The 21,963-nt window shown below is 38.9% G+C and overlaps 1 protein-coding gene across 3 annotated transcripts in view; it reads left to right on the top strand.

Moving 5' to 3' along the window:
* si:dkey-112m2.1 (transmembrane protein 132C) overlaps positions 1-21,963 on the top strand; it is a 177,473-nt gene that overhangs the window by 58,033 nt on the left and 97,477 nt on the right. For all 3 annotated transcript variants that reach the window (XM_044334116.1, XM_044334114.1, XM_044334115.1), the window contains exon 3: positions 587-1,511. In XM_044334116.1, the coding sequence (XP_044190051.1) occupies positions 587-1,511 (925 nt within the window). The remainder of the gene's footprint in view (positions 1-586; positions 1,512-21,963) is intronic.

Raw genomic sequence — 21,963 nt, 5'->3', positions numbered from 1 at the left:
GTGAAAGCAGGAAGGAGGAAGCAGATCAAGTCATTAAAAAAAAAAAAAAATGAAAAGTGAGATCGAAAGAGAGAAAACTACATACAGAGTTAGTTTGTAATAATGAAAAGTATTGAGAGCAGGGGGGAACGTGGACAAGGCTGATAAGCAAGTGATTCAGAAAGACGCAAGTGTTTTGGATTGAGTCTAACACATTCTTTTAAATAAGAGCAGCGGCTCATGAAAGCGATATCATATGGAAATGTCTACAACAAACCATTTAACATTCACTGCTAGAGCTGACTGTAGATATGATTGCCTCAGGTTGCAGGCAATGCATGCAAATGTTATGTTAAATGTGAAGTGCGCTGTCCAGGTCATGAGTTATTTCCTGCAATTTTCTCTCATTCTGCTCTTTGATTTCACGCCTGGCTCAGGCTTTGTTGATAGAATTTAGAAGATGAATCATCCTCATACAGCTACAAGTACTATGATGCATGACCAGAAGTGTTCTGGATTATTTCAGATGTCTTTACCTCAGTTGTTGAAACAAAGGATAACAGGTAGATAACATCTCCTTCATTGTCATTTTCTTTCTCTGTTTCAGTGGTGAACAGCAAGGTGATCCTGGAGGGCCTGCAGAGGTATGGCCCCATGCCCATCTATCTGCCTGTCAGCTACCGGATCCTCAATGCTGAGTCAGCTTTCTTCCTACAGGAGGCAAACCAGGACTTAATGAGGAATTCCAGCCTGCAGGCCCGCACAGAGTCCTTCTTCATCCACCAGGCTCGGCAGATGCCCTTTGTCAATGCTAGCTACGGGCCACTGTCTGTCCAGCAGCCTGTCCCTCTAGAGATGCTGCAAACCCTGCCAGGGCCCTTCAACACACCCTCCTTTACTTCATCATCTGTGCCAACATCAGCATCAGCGTCACCTCTCTTTACGTTCAACTGGAAGGTCCACACCTATATTATCAGTGAGAGGATTCACCCCAGTTGGCCAAAAGTTCAAGTGTTGTTCTATATTGCAGGGAGAGACTGGGATGATTACAGCGCCATCCACAAGCTGCCCTGTGTTAGGATGTTTGCCTTCCACGAGACTCAAGAGGTGCGTGGGACATGCAGGCTAAAAGGTGAACTGGGGATATGTGTTGCTGAGTTGGAGCCTCTAGCCAGCTGGTTCAGCCCACCCACTGTCAGACCAGGTAGGCAAAGGGTTTCTGAGCAGGCCCAGGGCACTCCTGTGGAACTCTACTACATGGTTCAAACCACAGACAGTGGAGACTGCAGCTCAGAGGACTCGAGAAAGGGCAGTTCTGTCCGCACAGATCAGCAGAAGCCGATGGGCTATTTTGCAGGGCACACACCTATGCAGCGCATTGGGAGTGTCAGGCTGTTTCAGCCACTGTCAGAGCTGAAGCTGGACAATAACTTTGTGGTGATGGTACCCTCCAAACCTATCCGGCAGAGAGAAACAGTCTCTACTTTTCTGGCTCTGTCCACACTGTCTTCAGTGCAAATCTTCACCCTCAGGTGAGTCAGCCTCCTCCTAATATAGTTTACTCTGCTGCTCCACCAAGGTTCTCTAATTTTCCAAACTACAACAAATTGGACAAACAAGCAGATTGGTCAGTAACGACAGATAAAACCATCAATGCTCATCACAGTATACCCATCTGTCATTTATGTGTGAAATTATGCTGAGGCATACAACAGTTATGAGGAAAATTGCTCAAGAAATTGTTACTCATTGTTGTTCTGAGTCATATTCTGAAATGACTCATGCAGACAATAACTAATAATCTTGTACAATGCCTCTTTGTTCCTAAAATACTACGCTGTATGTAGCAAGGTCACGCAGACCTGTCGGATACTATGCGGCTCCTTGTTCAAGAAATCAGTTTGTAAGCAACAGTGATGAAGTCTGATCGTTGTATTTACTTTTTCCACTGACCAGATACTGTTTGGTTCGGAAATGTTACTTACTACTACAGCTTGTTTAATCGAAATAATCTGCAGTTGGCAAAATCGTGGATTAATCTCTGGCATTAGAGATTAGAAAATGTGTGTATGATAAGCTTCTGATTTGCCACACCATACTTCAGTCCACAGACAATGTTGCCATGACACTACTACAGTACTCTACTGCCCAGGAGCAGCTTGGTTACTTAAGTAGTTTACAGTATTTAGGTCATTTGTCCACTAAGCTGGAGGACATAATATTGCAAATGAAAAGAAATGTAAGCAAGACAGTGGTAACCAAGAGTGCCCTTGTGTAATCATGATCATTATCCTGACTTCATTGTGTGAAACAACACTCACCCCTTTTGTCTGCTTTGCTTGTGCAGAGTAAATCAATTGGCAGACATTTATGATAAAATCAAATTATTTCAATGACAAAGAAATAGCTTGCTACACACCAAAGCTTGGCTCTGGACCAACTTGAAACCTCTTGGTACTTATTTACAGTTTTCAGCAAGTGGAAGTGTAAACTATTTCAGTTATGTTCAACAACAAAACTGAGAGCAAATTGAAGAGGTTTCATTTCTGGTATTGTTTCTCTGGTTATAATTTAGGGGTCATTTTCATGGCTTTATATCATCAAGAGATTTTCTTTTCAACCATCTTTTTTTTATAAAGCACTATTCTTGCATAACTGAAATATTGAACTCCTGACTGAATACAGTCCATAACATAAAGAGTTAAACCACTTTTAGCTAGGTTTCTCTGTGGACAAAGAATGCTGGCTGCTGTAGATGAAATATTTAAAAATCTCATGATAGGTAAATTAGAGGTTTGTTTGTGGTTTTTGTGACCTTCAAAGTCATTTTGGAGAGATAATAGAGAGATATTGATGTGCTTAACATTCTCCAACTAGGGGGACCCCGCAGCCCAAATGGGCTCTGCCCCTGTTTGTCAACAACTATTATGATAAGATTTCTTTTTAAAAAATAGAATTTGTCCTCCAAACAGCGATGCAGGGTAAAATTCTGGAAACAGTCAACACTGTTTCACAAAGTCTCCAAAAACAGAACATAAATATTTTGCAGGCAAGCAAATTATCTGAGATCCTTGCTTCACTCAGAGGGGAGTTCACAGCTTTGAAAAAAATCGCCCAAAATCTTGCCCAGTCATGGAGTACTGATCCTTCATTTCCACAGAAACATGTAGATGTACCAAAAGACATTTTGATGAGTTATGTGAAGATGAAAGGCTGCTGAATGTGGAGGAGCACTTCATCAGTATCAGTATTTTACGCAGCTGTAGACACTGCCATTGCACAGGTGACATACAGGTTCTGTGGCATGCAAGAGGTGGCACAGAGGTTTGGAGTTTTATGCCCAAAAGAACTTTTTTTAAAATCCGATGATAAAATATGTAAATTAGCAAGTGCCCTAGCTGACCAATACAAAGATGACTTACACGCACATTAGTGTCCGCCATAGGAAATCGAGCATGGTTTAGTTCAAGATTTGGCACACACTCTACTCATAAAGCACCACTCCATATTACCAAGTGTGCCTTATGTAGCCACAGCTATTAAACTATTTCTTTCATCTACCTGTGACTGTCGTAAGTGCTGAAAGATCCTTCTCAAAACTGAAACTAATTAAAACATATCAGAGAAGCACCATGGCACAGGAGAGACTGTCAGGGCTGGCCATCCTGAGTACTGAAAATAAACATGCTTAAAGAGAGTGGTATGGTATTTTGCTCATCCAAAAGATGTGCGCATGTATACTCGCCTGCAAGCCTATAAGAAAACCGATATGTTTTACATATATGTTTTCACAATTGATGTAATCTTTGTTGCTCTGTTTGAGCAATCAATTTAAAATAAAAAAATAATTTGGCCTTAAAGGAAAAGCTTGTTCTATCTATCCTCACAGTACAGTTGTGCAGTTGTATAACAATCTGAGTTGAGTGGGCAGTTAGGCTTTTTACAGTAACTTTGATAATGAAATCCTGCTCTCTGTGACAGTGAGTAATGAGGAGGAGTCGAATACGGAGTAGCTTGGACAGCTCTCGCAATCATGGCCATCACAGGATCAGCACCTTGACAGCGGCTGTAACACTTTGACAGTTTGTAATGTTCAAAAGCTACAACAGTTAAAAATTTACTCAAGACAATCAACTCCATAATCAGTATCCAGTGTTCTAAAGTGGTCTGTTTATTCTCATTGTGCGTTTGAAATAATAAGTATCGTCACTATGAAAGATGTTAAAATTCACCAGCTCTGTGCTGCAGGAAAGGGGCCCACTCAAGGTAAGCTGCAGGGGGTCCTCATGTGTTTGTGTTACACTAGTTTCCTCCAAATTGCATTTGACAGTCTGCAGGGGATGGTTTTGACTGAATAATACCTCAATTATGCATTTGTGCTATTTATAATGATTGTTTCATGTACTCACCTTCAAAATTGCCTGTCGGAGGAAAGTTCTATCTGAGGTGATTCCACACAAGAGCAACACACTTGTTATTGATTCATTGAGCTTTGTCTCATACAAATTACTATTCAAAGTGACTATAATTGCTCCATGTTGTGCGATGAAAATTAAGGTGTAAGGAATATGCATTTCCACCGGGCTACTTTTATGCCTGAGATCTAAATCATGGAAGATGAAACAGTTAGCAGCCTCAAAGTGGAGCTGTGACAGAGAGCCTTGGCAATTTGTCATCCCTGGGTGAGCAGGAAATCTGCCAAAAAGCCTCATTGCTTTTTCTCTCACTCCAGTGATGATGAACTCCCATGAAGTATTAGCGCTCGCAGTGTGTGTTTATCACATTTGTCAGCATGTGTGTAAATGGGAACTTTAAAGGTAGTTTTTTTCCTTTAATTCTTTTTGCACTAGTATTGCGCCCCAATCGTTCAGAAGTTCATCTTTTTTATGTTTTCCGTTGGGATAGCACAGTCTTAAAATTCAACCAAAATACCTCATTAGCAACCAAAAGATTAAACCTCAAAGTGTTTGAAAATCACAGGCTACTTTACAGTACTTGACTGCCAGCTTACCAAACTCTATAATTGAACATCCGAACGCTGCTGATTAATCTCATGTCAGCTCTGTTGTGCATTGCTTTTATCTTACAGGTCTAAACCTGTGGTGCTATTCAGTATGTTTTTTTCTCTCAGCTTCTGGATTTCCTGATAATAAAAAAAAAACCTTTGCTTTAATATACTCCTTTAAGTGCTTGATATCCCCTCAGTGACTGAATTTCTGTGATGACGGTATGTTAGCACTGCTACTGTATGAGCAAAGTCAAGTTCAGCATCACTGGAAGTGGGAACTGGAGTATGTGTGCATCTGTGTTGAGCTTTTCAAGATGGGAGTTTTCAAACTGTCGAACGCCAAGTCTCTGCTTCTCTCTCTCGCTGTATGTGTTTGCATACTGTCGGCCAATGTTTGACTATGCACTGGTGTGGGTGTGTTTATGGACAGCTTACTTTACAAGTAGCTTCAGTGTTTCTCCCAGTAGCTAAGGCATCATTAACTATTTATGTTCTCTGGTTTTACTCCCTTCTCTTTCCCATTACCCCCCCCCCCCCCTACAGTCTAACTTGTGACAAAAAAATACTGAGAATCTCTCTGGATAGCCTTTATTCCTACTTGTGCTGCTGTCCAACGGAATCAGTAGTTTTTTCACTCAATTTTTTTTTTAATTACTCTTTTCTACACTTTTTAATAGGACTGCAAGAGAAATGGTTTATTCTGACTTATTATATGAAGCAGAGCATCATGCAGCTTCCCTTTCAAAATCAAAATGCATCAATTTATGAAATGTATTAGTCTACTTTCTTTGCTTGTTTATGAGCAACATATACAATCAGCAGGCTCAATCTTTTGGGTCACAGTGGTTTATATAGACCATAGTCTGATATCTCAATGTTGTAATCCTGTGCAGAAATCAAATAGCAAATCAAATGCAAAGAAATAATTTTAGAGTATGACTAATGGTGGTGAAATTTTTCTTTTTGGTATTACCCACACAGGAATCATTTTTTCCTACGTTGTAATAGATTTTGAGCTTGTTCAACTTAGAAATGCAAGTTCCCCTGCTGCCTTAAAAAAAGTAATTTAACTGAACTAATGTTGAATAATAGTTCAAAGTTGTCTTGTGAGTTGTGAAAATATAGAACTAACTGAGATAAGTTAAACTAGAGATACCACGTTCAATACTAAGTTGAATCAACAAGTGTTTGGTCAGACTGACAAAAAGTCACAGTGTGATTTGCTTTCCATTTCCATTTTCTCAGTTTGAAGAGTCAGTTTTTCATTTAACACAAAGAACACACTCTCTGGCTGCAGTGGGAGCCACTTTGTACCAGAGTCCGTACAATGTCAACCTACAAGGATACCCTCAGGAACAGGGAAATTAAATGTGTACAGGGGTAGTACAATCTGGAAAGCATCTTCGGTTTTGGGACATCTTAATCAATTATTGTTCATTTTAAAACTGTAACTGCTTCACGCAAGATGTCTCTTACATTCCTGAAAAGTCCATTCTCAGTGTATGTGCACTGGAGGCTTCTGTTTACCAGCAGTGTTGTTGTCTAGCATGATCGGCCAAGCTTTGACTCCAACAATAGAAGACTGTTAAATCTCTCTAAGCAGAAGGATTCTCTAGAAAACAAAAACCTTGGACTTCGGGCAAAAGTTTATTTCAATTTAAACATTTAAATTCAACATTAATGCTAAATGTATGCCAATTTCCATTTTTCATAAACATAATGAAAATATTGTCTCAACTTTTAAAGCTTGGAGGCCCACAGCTTCTGTGATAGTTAGAGCAATGCCAATATTCAATAGTGTGGATACAAAGTGGCAACAGCCTGCAGTTTAGCCAACCATCCCATCTTGCTATTGACTCTTGACTTGCTCCTTATTTGTTGCATTGCTGCCATCTGACTGGACCAGTGGAGCTGACAATGGTTAATATTAGACCTAATGTAATACATTTTCTTCTTAAAATATCATCAAAGATTGGCTAAAAACTTCTGCTTCTATAATGACAAGCTACAATTATTGATGGTGCAAGAAATACAGACAGCATCCCCTGTGTGGGCTCTTGATTATACAATGAATACAACTGTTTACTCGTTTTAGGGCAATGTCTTCTGCACCCTTTGTTCACCCATTTACTTATATTAGATGTAGGCAGGATCAGGGAGAAGCAAGTGTTTGGGTGATGTCCATTAGGAAAGAGAATACAAAACAGAATAATTTTTGCGATTTAAGTCTGAATAAGTTGAATATTGGACCATGACTGGCTTCCAAACTATATGCGATGTCACAAATCATGCTCATAGGCCTGCCCCCTAAAATTTGATTTTCAATGAGCCCAGAGAAACTTCCACTTTCAGCAGATGAATGAGAAAACAGCCATCTAGTATCAAACTCTGCACATACATCATTCTGCACAGTGAAGCTCAAACATCCAAGTGTAGGAAAAAGAAGGAAAACATATTTTTGAGTGGAGGGGGACTTTAAAAAGTTTACTTCAACTTCAGTTTATTTATAGTGGAACATCACACAATGAGTCCCTGCACACTTTAGAGATTGAATAAAAACATAAATTAAATCTAATTTATTTGCTCATTTCAAATATTCAGTTAAGCTTGCTGACACTTAATTAAGCTTTGTGGCTATTGGGGCACCAGAAATGAGCCCTCTGTTGGCCAGATGCGACTTCCCTAAACTGTCAATCCATTATCAGTTTTGACACCCTACTTATTTGTTCACATTTAACTTTATATATTTGAGAGAAAAGTCACATTTAAATGATATAACCTTGTTTATTAGCTTTTTAAACTGTGGATCTTCCTAGAAAATGGCATATATGACGATGAAATTATTGCAGTACCTGGCGTCATCTTACTTCCAGCTTTTCACTTATGGTGCAGGATATAATTTCAAGGAGGAATAATTGAGTTTCCTCATGTAGTATAACATATTTGAATGATAATATTTCATATTTATCCTTAAATTATCATACATAGTAATGACGAGCCAGCTCTTTAGCAGTTGCACAGCAACATCGGCACACTTAACCAAAGGGCTATTTTATTCCCCATTTTTTTCTCTCTCTCATTGCTTAATTGGATATATTTTATCTAATCGAAACTAATCTAATGTAATTATTTTGAATGTAATTACAGGCTTTTAATTCCAGCTGCTGGAAAAACAGACATTTGTGCACACACAGAGTCATGAATATGCACACATGCACTTATACTTGCAGACACGTGTGCATACACATATACTGACACTCACACACACACACATACATACATACATACATGCATGTGTGGACCTGCTCTGTGCCAATTGTAGAGTCATGGTGTGTTTGTCATGCTAAAGGCTCCCTTTGGAATCAGTAATTCTCTGCTCCCTGCCTCATTAGCCATGGAGAGAGTGGTGTAACAGGTTGGAAAGGGTTCTCCAGCTACTCCTTATTCAACATGCAAATGAAAACACCATTTCCTCCTGAACAAATTAACAGGCTTTTCAAAAGATAAATTGCCCCAGCTGTATTGTAATTTTGACTAAACAATCCAACATATTTCCACAGATCCCCCCAGGGGCAGTGTTGCTGATGAATGCAAATGAATTTCTAATATCTGAGAGTGTGAAGGTATAAGTATGAGATTCTTTATGCTGTGCCAGCCCAAACAGTAAGCATGAGTTGTTTTACTATGCAGAGATTTAGGAGGTGAACAAGGTTTTGGACCATGAATAAAGAAGTGGAATTAACTGAGGCTGGTTTGATGTTTTTTGAGGTGTTATTCAGACATGATGCAGTGCTTCACGTAGAGCTGATTGTGATCCTTGACACAGTTCAGATTTGCAGGTCGTGTGCCTTGGCTGTTTGTTATTGGCCCATTGTTTGCTGAAATATCAGCAGGAGAAAAGGTTGGAATAAAGATGTTCTCCTCAGTGTATTACACTTATCTTGACTGCACTCCTCTGTGATTCAGTTCTTGGTAAAGGTCACTCAAGATAGGTATGTCTCTTTTCCATTTCCATTTCTGTACTTATCTGTACTTTTTTATTGTATTTTATCTGCCGCTCTGTCTTGGTTTGCACTCTCCTCCTTGTGTTGTTTAACCTTTCTCTCTCAGTACGTGCACTCTCCTTTTCTGTCATACTTATGCTCTCCCTGAGCTCGACATGCTCCTCCCCTGTGTGCACAAGTAATGGAAAAAATCTTGTTTTTATATTTAAATTTCATGAAGACTCTGGTACCAAATTAGATGTCCAATCTGTCTCAATGTAGTTCAGTCTCTTTACCCTCTTCTGCCCTTATTTTCCCAGCTCCCTCTTTCCTTTCGCTCAGTTGGCCCATTCACCAGTGTTTACTTTGAAAGCACAGACTTTCCTCATCTACTCATTAATAAGTAATTAGTGATTTGCAGCCCGGGGAGACTGCTCACTATGTAGATCCTGCTCTCTGTTGGACCCTGCCACCACAAAGCAATCACCAGTTGCCTGCAGCTAGTTATTTGAATCCTTGTATTTTCTACCATAATGATTTTCCATCACGTTTCCTCTCTTGAATCTGTGTCTAAATTGATGAATTTATTGGACAGCACAGAATGTATTGCTCTGCCACTTTCCCGTTGCCTGTTTTCATGTTTTTCTGCACTAGCTCTGTCCATCTGCCTTTGGAAAGGCTGCATGTCCCAGAGGGATTTTTGTGATCCCACTGCTTGGCAGAGGGTCATACGAATGCGCCATACCATTCAGAGTGACACATGCCTCCAAGACTTGGAGTATGGACAGAGTCAGAGGTCGGCTTGGTTTTTTCTCTCTGGTTGCTTTGAACTTGTGAGAGTCTTTCAGGCTTCTTATAAGGGCAGCAGAGAGAATGAAGGAAGCGGCAGTGGGTCTTCCCAAGAGAATGGTGCTCCATATCTGGACTGGTGTTAGGATTACTGAAGTACGTGTGGTAGGTAGTGATGTGTAGCTATCCCTCCAAGACAATTTGACATGTATCTACTTTGTATGGTCCACAATTTAAAACAAAAACATAACACATCATATGTTTGATACACTGCAGATTATTTAGTCTGTGGTTGTGTATCAATTTAGCCATATTTCTAATTCTTGTATCTGTTCTCTGATCAATTTATTTTTAACCTCTACTTTTAACTCTACCTTATGATTGTATAGTACTTTAAGTCTACAAATAAGTGTTAAAAATAAATGAATATGAATATTATATATCCATAGCTGGTAAAAAAAAAAAAATGTAGAAAGGCCACAGAGTTATACCGTTATAGAATTGAGTTAGTGTATTCCTGCAAAAATGTGTTTGTCTTATCACAGATTTCTCAAAATATGTCAGCTTTGAATGTTTATAAGTGTATAACTCTGATTTCAAATGAAGAGAAGCTATAAAATAACCTAATATTGGAAAACTGGCTTTATGCTTGGCATCAAGAAGTGTCAGTTTCTGTCCATATTCTCCTTCATGGAGCTATCCAAAAACAAATGAGTTACTGTGGCAAGTAGTATCTAAACTCTATCAGAACCAAATTCCACTGTCTTAAAAATAAACTATAAAAGATGAGGGCATTTTAGTTGTTGGCATTGAGGTGAGGCTTCCTTCACTTTATTGCATATTGCCAAAACAAGAGGATGCCCAATCATTGACCTAAATAGTGAAAGGAAGGTTATTTTGAAGGGCTCCAATTAAAACTGGAATCAGTTTGTGTCGTCAGTCTAAACACAGTCTATGCTTCTGTACTGACAATGTGAAAGATACATTAAATATATGCTTGTGATATGCAGGTGATTTCAAACTTTGAAAAGGTATCAGTAAAATATTAAAATGAATTGCCCTGTTCAAATTCAGGTGGAAATCTATTGAAGGTTGTTAAATGAATATTTCAGTCCGCTGTCTTTTAGGTCTCATTAGACCTGCTGCATTTTGAATCAGCGGCAAGTGTGAAAAAGCTTTGTGGCTGAGACAAGAGGAGAAAAAGACCAAAAATCATTGACTCATAGACATGTTTCTCAGATGCAAGAAGAAAGTCTGAACAACATGTTTTTATTTGAGTCATGTAATTTAAACCAGACTACAAAGTCTCCAGTTTCTCAAAGATTTTAAACCTCTTTTATATTAGTTGTGATGTTCTCAGTTTTCAAGAATTTTCAACATTACTGTTTGAAGCCAAAATGCAGCGTCTGGCCCGTCAGATAACTGCACATGCTGGCACTCGAAAGCCAAATAAAACAATTGTTCTACAGGAAAATATATTAAAAACAAAAAGCAAGTGAAGACAGAAGTGAACCTTAAAGTTGGGACTTTTGTTCTCAAAACAGTATCAAAGACTTACTACAGGAGATGCTGTGTATTTCTGCAAACCATTACACATTAAACTGAAGAAAAACTGACAGATACCCCCTATTATTTCTTTTTTTAAATTCATGTATGGACAGTCAGTGATCATTTGTAGATAAATCGAGACCCTGCTAATGTGCTTAACACTCAATCGACAAGACTTCCACTAATAATGAATGGTTGCTCTTAAATTTGAATTCAGACTACCATTACGAATAGATGGTGGTGTATGTTGTTCAAACTGAAAATCGCTCTGGGACAGACTTATGATGTTGGGCTATAAAAATAAACTTTACTTGACATGACAGCCCGTTATGTTCTAAATGTCCTGTTCAACTAATGATCAGACATCAGCCTTGACATCTAAAACCCAAACAATCTGGACTGCAGTTGAGAATTTTCCTATAGTTTTGTTAAAATCAAATGGGACATTGCTCTCTACATTAAGACCTGCACTCAACATTAGAATAGAAATTACATTTGATCATAAATCTACTGGAGTACCAATTTAATGTCCCTACCATGAACGAGAGGAGATTGTCATGAGGGATTACTTGTATAATATTGTTGTTAACATCTTCAGACAATATTTCTACACCAACTTTCTGCAACACTGGTAACTCCACCCTGTAAAATATCTGACTGTGAGTTTACAGTAAAGTACTGGCTACTAGTTGCATTAATTTCACAGTAAGTTACTGTGACATTTTAACATTAACTTATTGTAAAATGACAGTTGTATACTGTGACTTCACAGTCTGCTGCAATATCATCAACCTACAGAGCTGGAGCTGCAGTTCCAGATCCACAGTTTTAGATGTCTGCATGCGCAGAGAACCAGGAGAACCCCAACAGCTTATCACAACACTTATCTACCAGCTTTTAGAGATTGCTAAACTATATCAAGTCTGCCAACATTATTAAAATAATAGTCCACTTTTCTAGTCTTTTATTAAATACATTTTTATTTATATTGTATTCAATGAAGGTTTTTTAATCAATATAAACGTTTATTAATCTAAGACAGCTGTATGCCCACACACGCACACACACAGATGACAGATACACTATTTTTGTTTTGTTTTAGATGATGTTAATAAGAGCTAGTTGATGTTCAGTCTCCTTCAGTTAGTGGCAGAGGGTCACAGGACTCATGAACTTCATAAGCATGTATTAGTTCAGTTTAATTAAGTTGATTGGTTTGAGTGTGGATTAGGAAATGCACATGTGAGTTGTAAAAATTATTTTGCATTCAGTGTTTGTTTATGGCTATGCATGTTTATTGGTGGATTAATTAAAGCCATAAACCAATATTACATGTAAGGGTACTTTATTAGTTTTTTCAGTGACACCCCCTGCATAGATAGATAGATAGATAGAAAGTCAACATTCTCATAAGCCTCTTAGTGGACACTACAGTTGAATGGCTGCTGCAAATACACTATACCTAACAACAGACATCTGATGTACGTAAGCAAGAACTTACACTGATTTTTGTCAGTGCTCATTTGCATAGCTGTGTTTGCCCTATAACACATCTTTGAATAAGGTCTATTGATTAAGAATTATACAAAATTGCCACCAAATAAACACATTAGAACAAGTGAAATGGGCCATTAAGGCCAACACTTCCTGTGGGGAAAAAACTGGCTTAATTTGATAGTGCAGTTAGAGGCTGTCCTCCCAAGAAAAACAACCCTATAGGTTGTAAATTCAGTCGCCAAAAATGTCCTATAGTTACGTTTGAATGACAAACGCCATCTAACAGCTGTAGTAATTATGACCCAGAGAAGTGACGCAGTTCAGACGACGTCTATATAAGGTGACTTCCTTATAAAGACAAGGCAGGTTGGGTGGATGTCTAGATAGTTAGATGTCAGAAAGTGGCAAAAAGTGGACTTTGCTGCAGGAGGCCACTATTTGCTTCCTGTTTCAACTGTTGTTCACTTCCTGTTTCCAACTGCTAGTTGGGACATTAAAAAAAAACAAAAAAAAATCCATAACATGGTGTTTACTATTGCCATGATGACGAAGGCAGCAACCATGTTTCAAGTGAACATTTTAATGCAAACCATGATCTTTCCCTAAATCTAACCAATTGGTTTTTGTGCCTAAACCTAACCAGACCTTAATCATACCATTGTCACATCATAAAACATAATTATTTTTTTAACAGTGATTTGTAACGGTTTTGGAAACTGGCATATTATGCTCCTGTTTTTTAAAGCAGCATATTAAGCTCCAGTGGGTCGTTCTGGAGTGCAGGCACAAACGATTTATGTGGTTGTTTAATGTGGAGGACTTGTTGTGTAATCAAGAGGTGTGCAATTCATCTTCCAGCACAGTTTGGTTCATCCATAATAGACATTTTCCCAACAGTTAAGCAGGTAAGTATAAAGGCAGTTATTATATTAGAATCTTATTTCTTTTAAAGAAATTGTTGATTAATTAAAAGCATTCTTACTCACACTGAATTTGAAAAAGAAAATGTATGTTACGTTCCAGGATGACTATTATGATGCCCTTCTAAATGGTCCTCTACATTGTCTTTCCTTGCTGATTTCAATTGGGTTTCATTGCAGAAAGGACAATGGGCCTCATTCACTAATATGTGCGTAGAAATGTTCTTACTTTGTGCACAAAATAAGTGCACATGCAAAATTACCTTAGGATTCATGACATGTGCACACTGGCCAATTTTGTTCTTACCACCGTGCATTTGTTAGTGAGTCAGAATCATTCTAAATTGACAGGCGTGTGCCCACTATTTGCAATCAGTATACTGACACGCCCCCATTTCTCACTATAAGGAAATACATTTGCCTCAGGGTGTATCATGGAGAAAGCAGTGAAGTTGTTGTGAGCAAGAAGCATGGCCCCTAAACCAATAAAATAAAAGAATTTCATTACTGAATAAATTGAAATAATAGTGTCCGAGGTGGAAGCCAGAAAAGGCACACTTTTCCGAAGCATTTCCTCTGGAGTGGCAATGGTTTAAAAAGAAAAAAAGAGGCTTGGGCTGCAATAACCAAGGTGGTGAATGTTGAGATACAGACTGTGGCTCAGGTAAAAAAGGTTTGACAAGTTGATGCGAAAAAAGAATAACAGACAAGAGGAAAAAGAAAGAAACAGGTGGAGGACAAGGACCACCTGATCTGTCAGCTCATGAGTAGAGAGACTCACTGCAATTATTTGACAAACATCCATAAGTGGGGTACTTCCAATAAATGAGGGTGAAAGTGATGACATCCAACAAGGACTTTAACCCACAGATAATTTATTTCATAATTGTAAAATGATATTTGCAATTGTCTGTGTTTTTTGTAATTAACAAGTGCAATGCAATCAGAATAACATTAGCATTTTATTCAAATGAAAATAGCAATGCCAACAAAACTTCAAATTTGGATTGTAAGCCCAGATGATGCTGGAGTGGAGGATGACGTGCTGTTGACCTTTCACTCCCAGCCACTAGCCACACAGTCCACTTCCCAAAACATGCCCCAGGAATCTCGTCAGCATACCCGTGTTCTGACCGAAGAGGTTGTCCACACGACATTAATGAAACATTTAAACCATTATTGGATGTCCTCACTAATAAATAAGTGCATATTTTGATGTGATGTGTGTTTCATTTGCTTCAAAAATGGATATGCTCCCGATACAGTACAGTACAGCACAGTAGCCTACATAGTTGCATCAGTAGCTTCAATTTCGGAACATGTTTAAGTGTTCAACATGGAAAAGCCAATTATTTTATAACAGTATGATTCAATTTGCCATTTTAAAATTAGGCATTTTAACTTACTATCATTAGAGCCACTGCATTAAGTCATGGTGACCCTGAACTGCAGCCCTGTTGGGAGGTCCCACATTTGGTTGTGCGTCATGTAGCTTGCAGTCTAGTTGCGGCTCTGTTCCAGGTGATCTGAACACATCCAACGGCCCTTGAGTGGCCCAAAGGTGCACTCTATTATGGCATGCATGCGGGCAGGGACATGATTGTAGGGCACATCTTGAAGGGTTACGGGATTGGCAAATGGGGTCATTAGCCATGTTTTCAGGCCATATCCGTGGTCACCTAAACAATATAGAATAGTTTAGCATAAACAGAATAGAGTGTTCAGATTTAATAGCCTACATAAAAGATGCTCACCAACAAGCCATGTGCTTCTCACAGCTCCTGCCTCCAAACGCATTCCCACTCTGCTGTTGTGTAAAATGAAAGAGTCATGGGTACCTTCTGTCCAGTGGGCCACAACGTTGAGTATGTGGCAATCAGCATCACAGATTACCTGCATGTTGATGGAATGGTATTTTTTCTGGTTCATAAATTGGATGGAGTTGATAGATGGAGCTTTGATGCACACGTGGGTACAGTTTATTGCTCTAATATCATTTGGCAGTACAGCAATGCCATGGAACCCCCTCTTCACATTACTCTGATGTTGTTCATCATAAGGGAATTTGATATGGTCGGGCATTAGCCTTATGATGCCATTTAAAACCTTTGGGATGACATGGCTTAGAGAAGGTTGCAAAATCCCAGCCCGATCTGCTATTTCCTTCTGAAATTTCCCCGTAGCCAGAAAACCAATGGTTGACAGGACTTGAACCTGAGAAGGTATTGGGTGTGGAGAGATGTGTCTCATGACTCAGATGCCATTGCAGAGAATTGCATAGCTGCAGCAAAACTTGTCTTGGCAGTTGGAAACAGCTGATAAGCCATTCGTCACTCTCCTCAAACATGTTATGTTGATCTCTGGAGATGCACTCTCCCTGAAGGCATGAGCTGCAATATCTTTTAGCAAGGCTAGGCTATGCCATCTTAACACTTGCTTGGAGGTAAATTGGAATCTTTTATATATCTTGAATGCCTAAGAGTCATCTTAGTGATCACACACTCCCCTAATGAAGCTTTAAGTTGTGTAGGTACTGCCAGTTGATCATTCAGGGTTCATTCAAGAAAACTGAATGAAAGAAAAGACAAAGAGGAAAACTTTTAGTTTAATGTGCAGTTGTTGCTTGTTACTCCACAGCACATGCAATAGTATTACGTTTCTCAGAAAAACAATACAGTTAATTAAGAGTTAAGAGAGATATTTACTTCTAATCAGATGAAAGGATTAACCATGGTAACTACTAACTGGTTCAGGTTCTTTGACCAGCCAGCAGGAGTCACTAATGCAGTGATTTGTTCTGGCTTGATGTGGTTTTATGATTTTTTTTTTTAAATTTCTATATTATTGTTTGTCAACAAATCTCATGTGCAGAGCTAAACCAACTATGAACTCATCCTATTTGCAGGTATTATGCATGTATCCAAAGTCTGATATTTCATAATCCTCTGTGTTGCTCAGTTCCGTTCTGTCCAAAAACTATTAAAATAATGTCATGAGCCACACATTGTGCATGATGATTTTTAGTCTCTGGAGCCATTTCTAGCAAGTTACCATAGCCACAGTCTTCAGTGACGAAGGAACATGTCACCCAGTGCAACGGTGTGGCTCATTGACATGTTTTTAATAGTTTTTGGACAACAACAGAGGTCAGCGGCACAGAGGAATAAGATACATTAGATTTTGTATATACACACACAATTCTTGTAAGTAGGATGGGTTCATTGTTGGTTTGGATCCAAACATGAGATTTTTTGACAATAAGAAAAATATAGAAAATCACAGGCTTATCCTTTAACTCTTCTTTTTTCACATAGAAAGTTTTGTGGTGATAATAACTCTGGTCTGAATGTCAGGATTGGGTGCCACCAATCACCCAACCACCCCTACTGTAAACCGTTGATAAAAATAGGCATAGTGAGAAACAAGAAAAAAGCAGTGGAAACATACGCTGGAATGTTGAAAGAACTAGCGGGCATTCAAGTCAATATTAATTTAAAGATTATTACCGACAGAAGTCTCTTCTGAGCTCCATGGACGCATTGGGCCCATAGAGTATGCGCAGTATGTTTTCATCCCAATTTACAATGTCAATCCCAGAATGCTGTGCTATCAAGCTCAAATTCAAATTTCACAGTAATTTCCTGTGTATTGTCCACATTGATTTCAAAGTAAAATTCAGAATACAGTATTATATTGTGAAATATTACAATTAAATCTTGTGAGATCCTGGAAATAATTTACAGTGCAGCTTCTGCAGTCTGAGTTTAAGATGATATGTGTAGGGCTCGTGGGGTTGACAAACATGGTGGGATTAGGTAGTGCGTCAGTCCTGGCAGAATAAACTCTGCTGGCTAACTGTGGGTTGGTGTCACTCTCTCTCCCAGACAATCACAAGCTTGGCCTTATAATTGCTTGTTTATCCTTGATGTTTCTCATAAGGATTTACTTTGATTAGTTTGATCCCACAGACTTGACAGCTGTAACACAAACTCAAAGTCATGCATATTTTAATGTGGACTTGAGGCAAAGAAATAAAGAAGGAGAGAGAGAGAAAGGCAAATGATGAAATTTTATGGTTGTCATACATCAGGAGCCTTTTTTTAAGAAACTGACAGTCATGAAAACAGAGAAAATGCACTAACTCATTCCAACTATAAAATTGCTTCACCCACACTGGGGTTAGAGAGGTGCACAAAGATTGAAACAGTCAAACAAACAAACAAGCCGTCAAAGAATGAGAGAGGGTGTAAAAAACAGGGAAGCAGCTAAAAATGATTTTGCTAGTTAATTCAAAGTAAAAACATTCGCTGTTCTGCCTTACGGTAACAAAATGTGCTTGAGTAATGAGTTACCTCATGTGAACTGTGCAACAACTTTTTGCTTCATTCACTAAATTTGAACCATTAAAAGTTGATCTCTGTGGAAAAGAGGGAAGGGAATTTTGGATAACTATGTGAAATAGATTTGGATAACGACAGGGATACATCTCTACCAATGTCAAGAAGCTATTAAAGTGTCCCTTTCCAATATTTTTAGTGATCTCAAACAATCTTATTATTTAATCTTAATTTATAAGGTGCTGGGGAATAGTTATAGGTTCACCAAAAAACTGCAATTCATCCTGTGGGGGACATGAATGTCTGCACACCAAATTTCATGTCAATCCATCCAATAGTTGTTGAAATATTTTGTTCAAATGTGAACCTGATGATGGCACCAGAGCTGAGCAAAGTCAGGGGATCACCAAAGTCATTGGGATACATAGTTGTGGAACCATGAATTTCTGTACAACATTTGGTGAGAATCCAATAAATAGTTGCTTAGTCTGGACCAAAGTACTGGATCAACAGACAGACCTATATTACCATCCCCACAGCCACACCGTTTGCATGTAAAAATCTGCACAATAGAGCTACGATGCTGCTGTTGCTACCACCACTGCTACCAATGATAATATCAAATCTGAAATGGGACATGAGAGATGCCAAATTCCCATCTATTTTTATACATTACATTTTTCAGTGGCTATTTCACCTTGTCTACACCGGGTTGCATAGCAAAAGCATGTCAGCAACACAGAAGTAGCAGCTGCAATCCTGAGCTGCCAAAACAGAAATGTTTTTGCAGCACTCTCAGCCGAATAAAAAAACAAAAAAAACAATGTATGTACTTAAGTTAGAAGAAAATAGACAAAATGCATACAATTATGGTCTTTGTCACAGCTATTTGTTAGTGAACTGCAAGCTGTTATGCAGTCAGTGCATGTATTGATTAAAATTTGATCTGTCCTGTGTCTGTTCCAATTGAAAAGCTGTAGACAGCCAATTTAGCCTGCGCTCCTGCCTCCATTATAGTTTTAGAGAAATCAACAGTGCCTCCATGTTGTGCAGTAACGGTGTCTTAAGTGTCACAGTATGTGAACTTTTCTATGCTTTTAGAGACCAACATACTGCCACATCCCGCATTTACTCAGCCAGTATAAAAGTTGAATTACTTCTTTCATGCAGCAGGACAAACCTTTTAAGAAATATTGCTAAGAGATGAACATACAGGCAGAAAAACATAACCTTCATTAATCTCTGTAGACAGAGCTAATAATAATAATGGCAAAATCCTCCTTTGCATTTAGAGTTTTTTCAATCTGCATTTTCAAATCACATATATTTTTATTCCTGCCATACAGGTTATGTGATCAGCAGTCCTTGAGCTTAAGGCATCTTGGTGTCTGAAGGAAACGTTCTAAAGTACAAATAAACACGCCCACACCTCCGCACACCTCTGCAGAACCCTGCGGGAAGGTGCCGCATTGCCGGATTTTGTGTGAATGCAGAGCTTCATCTTGTCCGCTGTGGCCTCTCTGCTCTGCGTGTGTGTCAGCCCCGCCCTCGGTCAAGCAGTAACACAAACCTGCAGCTCTTAATACATCCATGACACAGAGACAGAGAGCAGAGCAGAGCAGAGGAGAGGGATGGAGACAGCAATGTAATCTGGTCGCTATGCTATGAGTTCCGACATCACACCCTGTGTGCTGTTATTGACTGGGGGCTTCACACCCACTGCCCAGAGGTTGACGCCCAGAAGTGTCCCAAACACAGCAAAATAATAAGAAAATAAGAAAATGCAGGCTGCGGGCAGAGTGTCTGCAGAGACATATACTGCCACACACTTGTAGTGGGTCATAAGTGATGATTGAGAGGGATTACTTTTCTATGAGTCTATGCATTTTTTTTAGGTAAGTCCTACATAGTATACTTTTAAAATTCACCTTCTGCTCCTCCAAAAATAATGCTCTTTTATGTGTTTTACTTTCATTCCCAGAACAGGTTGCCTTCCCTTCACAGACACAGGCAGAAATACAGAGTTTGAGGCAGTGACAACAACAAAAAAAGCAGTGACAAAGACTTAGAGAGAGCAACAGAGAAAAACAAACTGACAAGCTGACAGAGTCTGGGCTTCTAGGGGAGAACCATTAGACTGATATAATATTCAGCATGCAGCTTGGAGCAGTGCCTTTGGCTGGGCTTTAAGTAGTGTAGTGTTGGTCAGTCTGGCTGTGGCTGGCTGGGAGGTCAGCCATTGATCTGCAGATATAAGCTGATACTTTGGAGCCAAGCCTTCATCATCCTGCGGGCCTACAACCACTGTGGGTGGATAAGCCTTGATCTGCTCAGGGGTTTTCATGTGTGTGTGTGAGTCTATAGTGGATTTATATAGAGAGAGATGCAGGTGATTGCATGTGTGTGTTCACGTACATCTACACATGTGACTGTGTTGTGTTTGTGTGAGTGATTCTTTTTTTGTTAGCTACAGCCCTGCTGGATACCCCTGCTGGGTAGAATGCAAGAAAGAAGAGAGGGAATGATTTTTTTCTTTTCTTTTCTTCTTTTCTTCTTCTTCTTAATGACAGGTTAAGAAAAAAGTAAATGTTGTATAATTGACTGTAAGTGGCCAGCACCCACTGGTAGGCACTTAGTGTTCGTAGGTACAAATTTAAATATCCCCTCCAGATATAAACATAAAAAATGTTTTTCTTTGATTAATAATTGTGTGTGATATGGTGTTTTAACAAAAAAATTAAATTTTCATGTTAAATACTCTTTCCTCATTGAAAAATCTGTTTCAATTCAATCGTTTAACTGCTGGACACAAAGGCCCCATTTACACCATGTAATCCGTATCTGTATACATTAGTGTATCTGGATAATGACATCGGATCTATGGGTCTTTGCATTTAAATCTGTATTAAAATGTGTTCTCAATTGTGCTTGCTTTGTGATCGGATCTTAATATGCAAATGAGCTAGGTGTAGCCGGCAGACATGTCAACAAACATGGCGTGTCACAGGTCAAGGAAACTACCGCCACACTGTCATTAATTTCTAAATCACTTTTTGCGAGGTTAGACTTCTAGCTACTGCTACTACTTCTAGCTTTTGCATGGTATACTTTAGCTGGCAAGAAGAGGCAGGGCTAGGTGACTTAATTTGCTGGGCCGATATTTTTCTTATAAACGTGATCACGTTGTACACATTGCATTTACATCTGTCTGAGATCCAATCACAATGCGAGCCTGTCCACTTCCAAATGTGGTCCGGCCGATGCGATCGCATTCCGATCAAAGGCATTCTGAGTGCATATGTTTTCTTATCCAGACAACATATCCAAATACAGATCACATTTTAATGCCAGCTGTAAATGGGGTAAAGATGTCTCCTACTTCATTGAAAAGTACACTTGCGTAAGTTACATACAGTACTGGACCATGATTGGCTTCTGAACTAGTTAAACTCATATTTCCACTGTACACAAAGAAATGTTCCTCCTTCAGCAGATGAATGTGTAAACTGCATTCTGGTATTAAACTCTGCACAAACATCATTCTGCATAGTGAAAGTCAAATAATCAAGTGAAGTAACAATACTTCATTTTTGATTGAAGGGGGACTTTAAAACATCTCCAAACTGACAAATTAAACAAATGTTAAATTAAATGACATCTAAATGACAACTGGAGCAACATGAGAATAAACCTCATGAGATAACATTCATAAATTATTGGTGATTAACTGGCCGGGTGAACTTAAATTTACCGCAGTTGATGGATTATTTTTTTGATGGGAACTGATAGTAAATAGTCTGGAATCTGGGACATTTTGATTTGAATTTAGGGGGCTGTAATTTGAAAGACTGGAAGTGTCAGTCCTCTTGAGTGATGTGACGTTAACGTCTTGTGTATTTTGA

The sequence above is a fragment of the Thunnus albacares genome, chromosome 18 (assembly GCF_914725855.1).
Source record: "Thunnus albacares chromosome 18, fThuAlb1.1, whole genome shotgun sequence".
NCBI classification, from domain to species: Eukaryota; Metazoa; Chordata; class Actinopteri; order Scombriformes; family Scombridae; genus Thunnus; species Thunnus albacares.
Note: the sequence above shows the minus strand (reverse complement) of the source record. Positions and strands in the feature narration are given on the sequence as shown.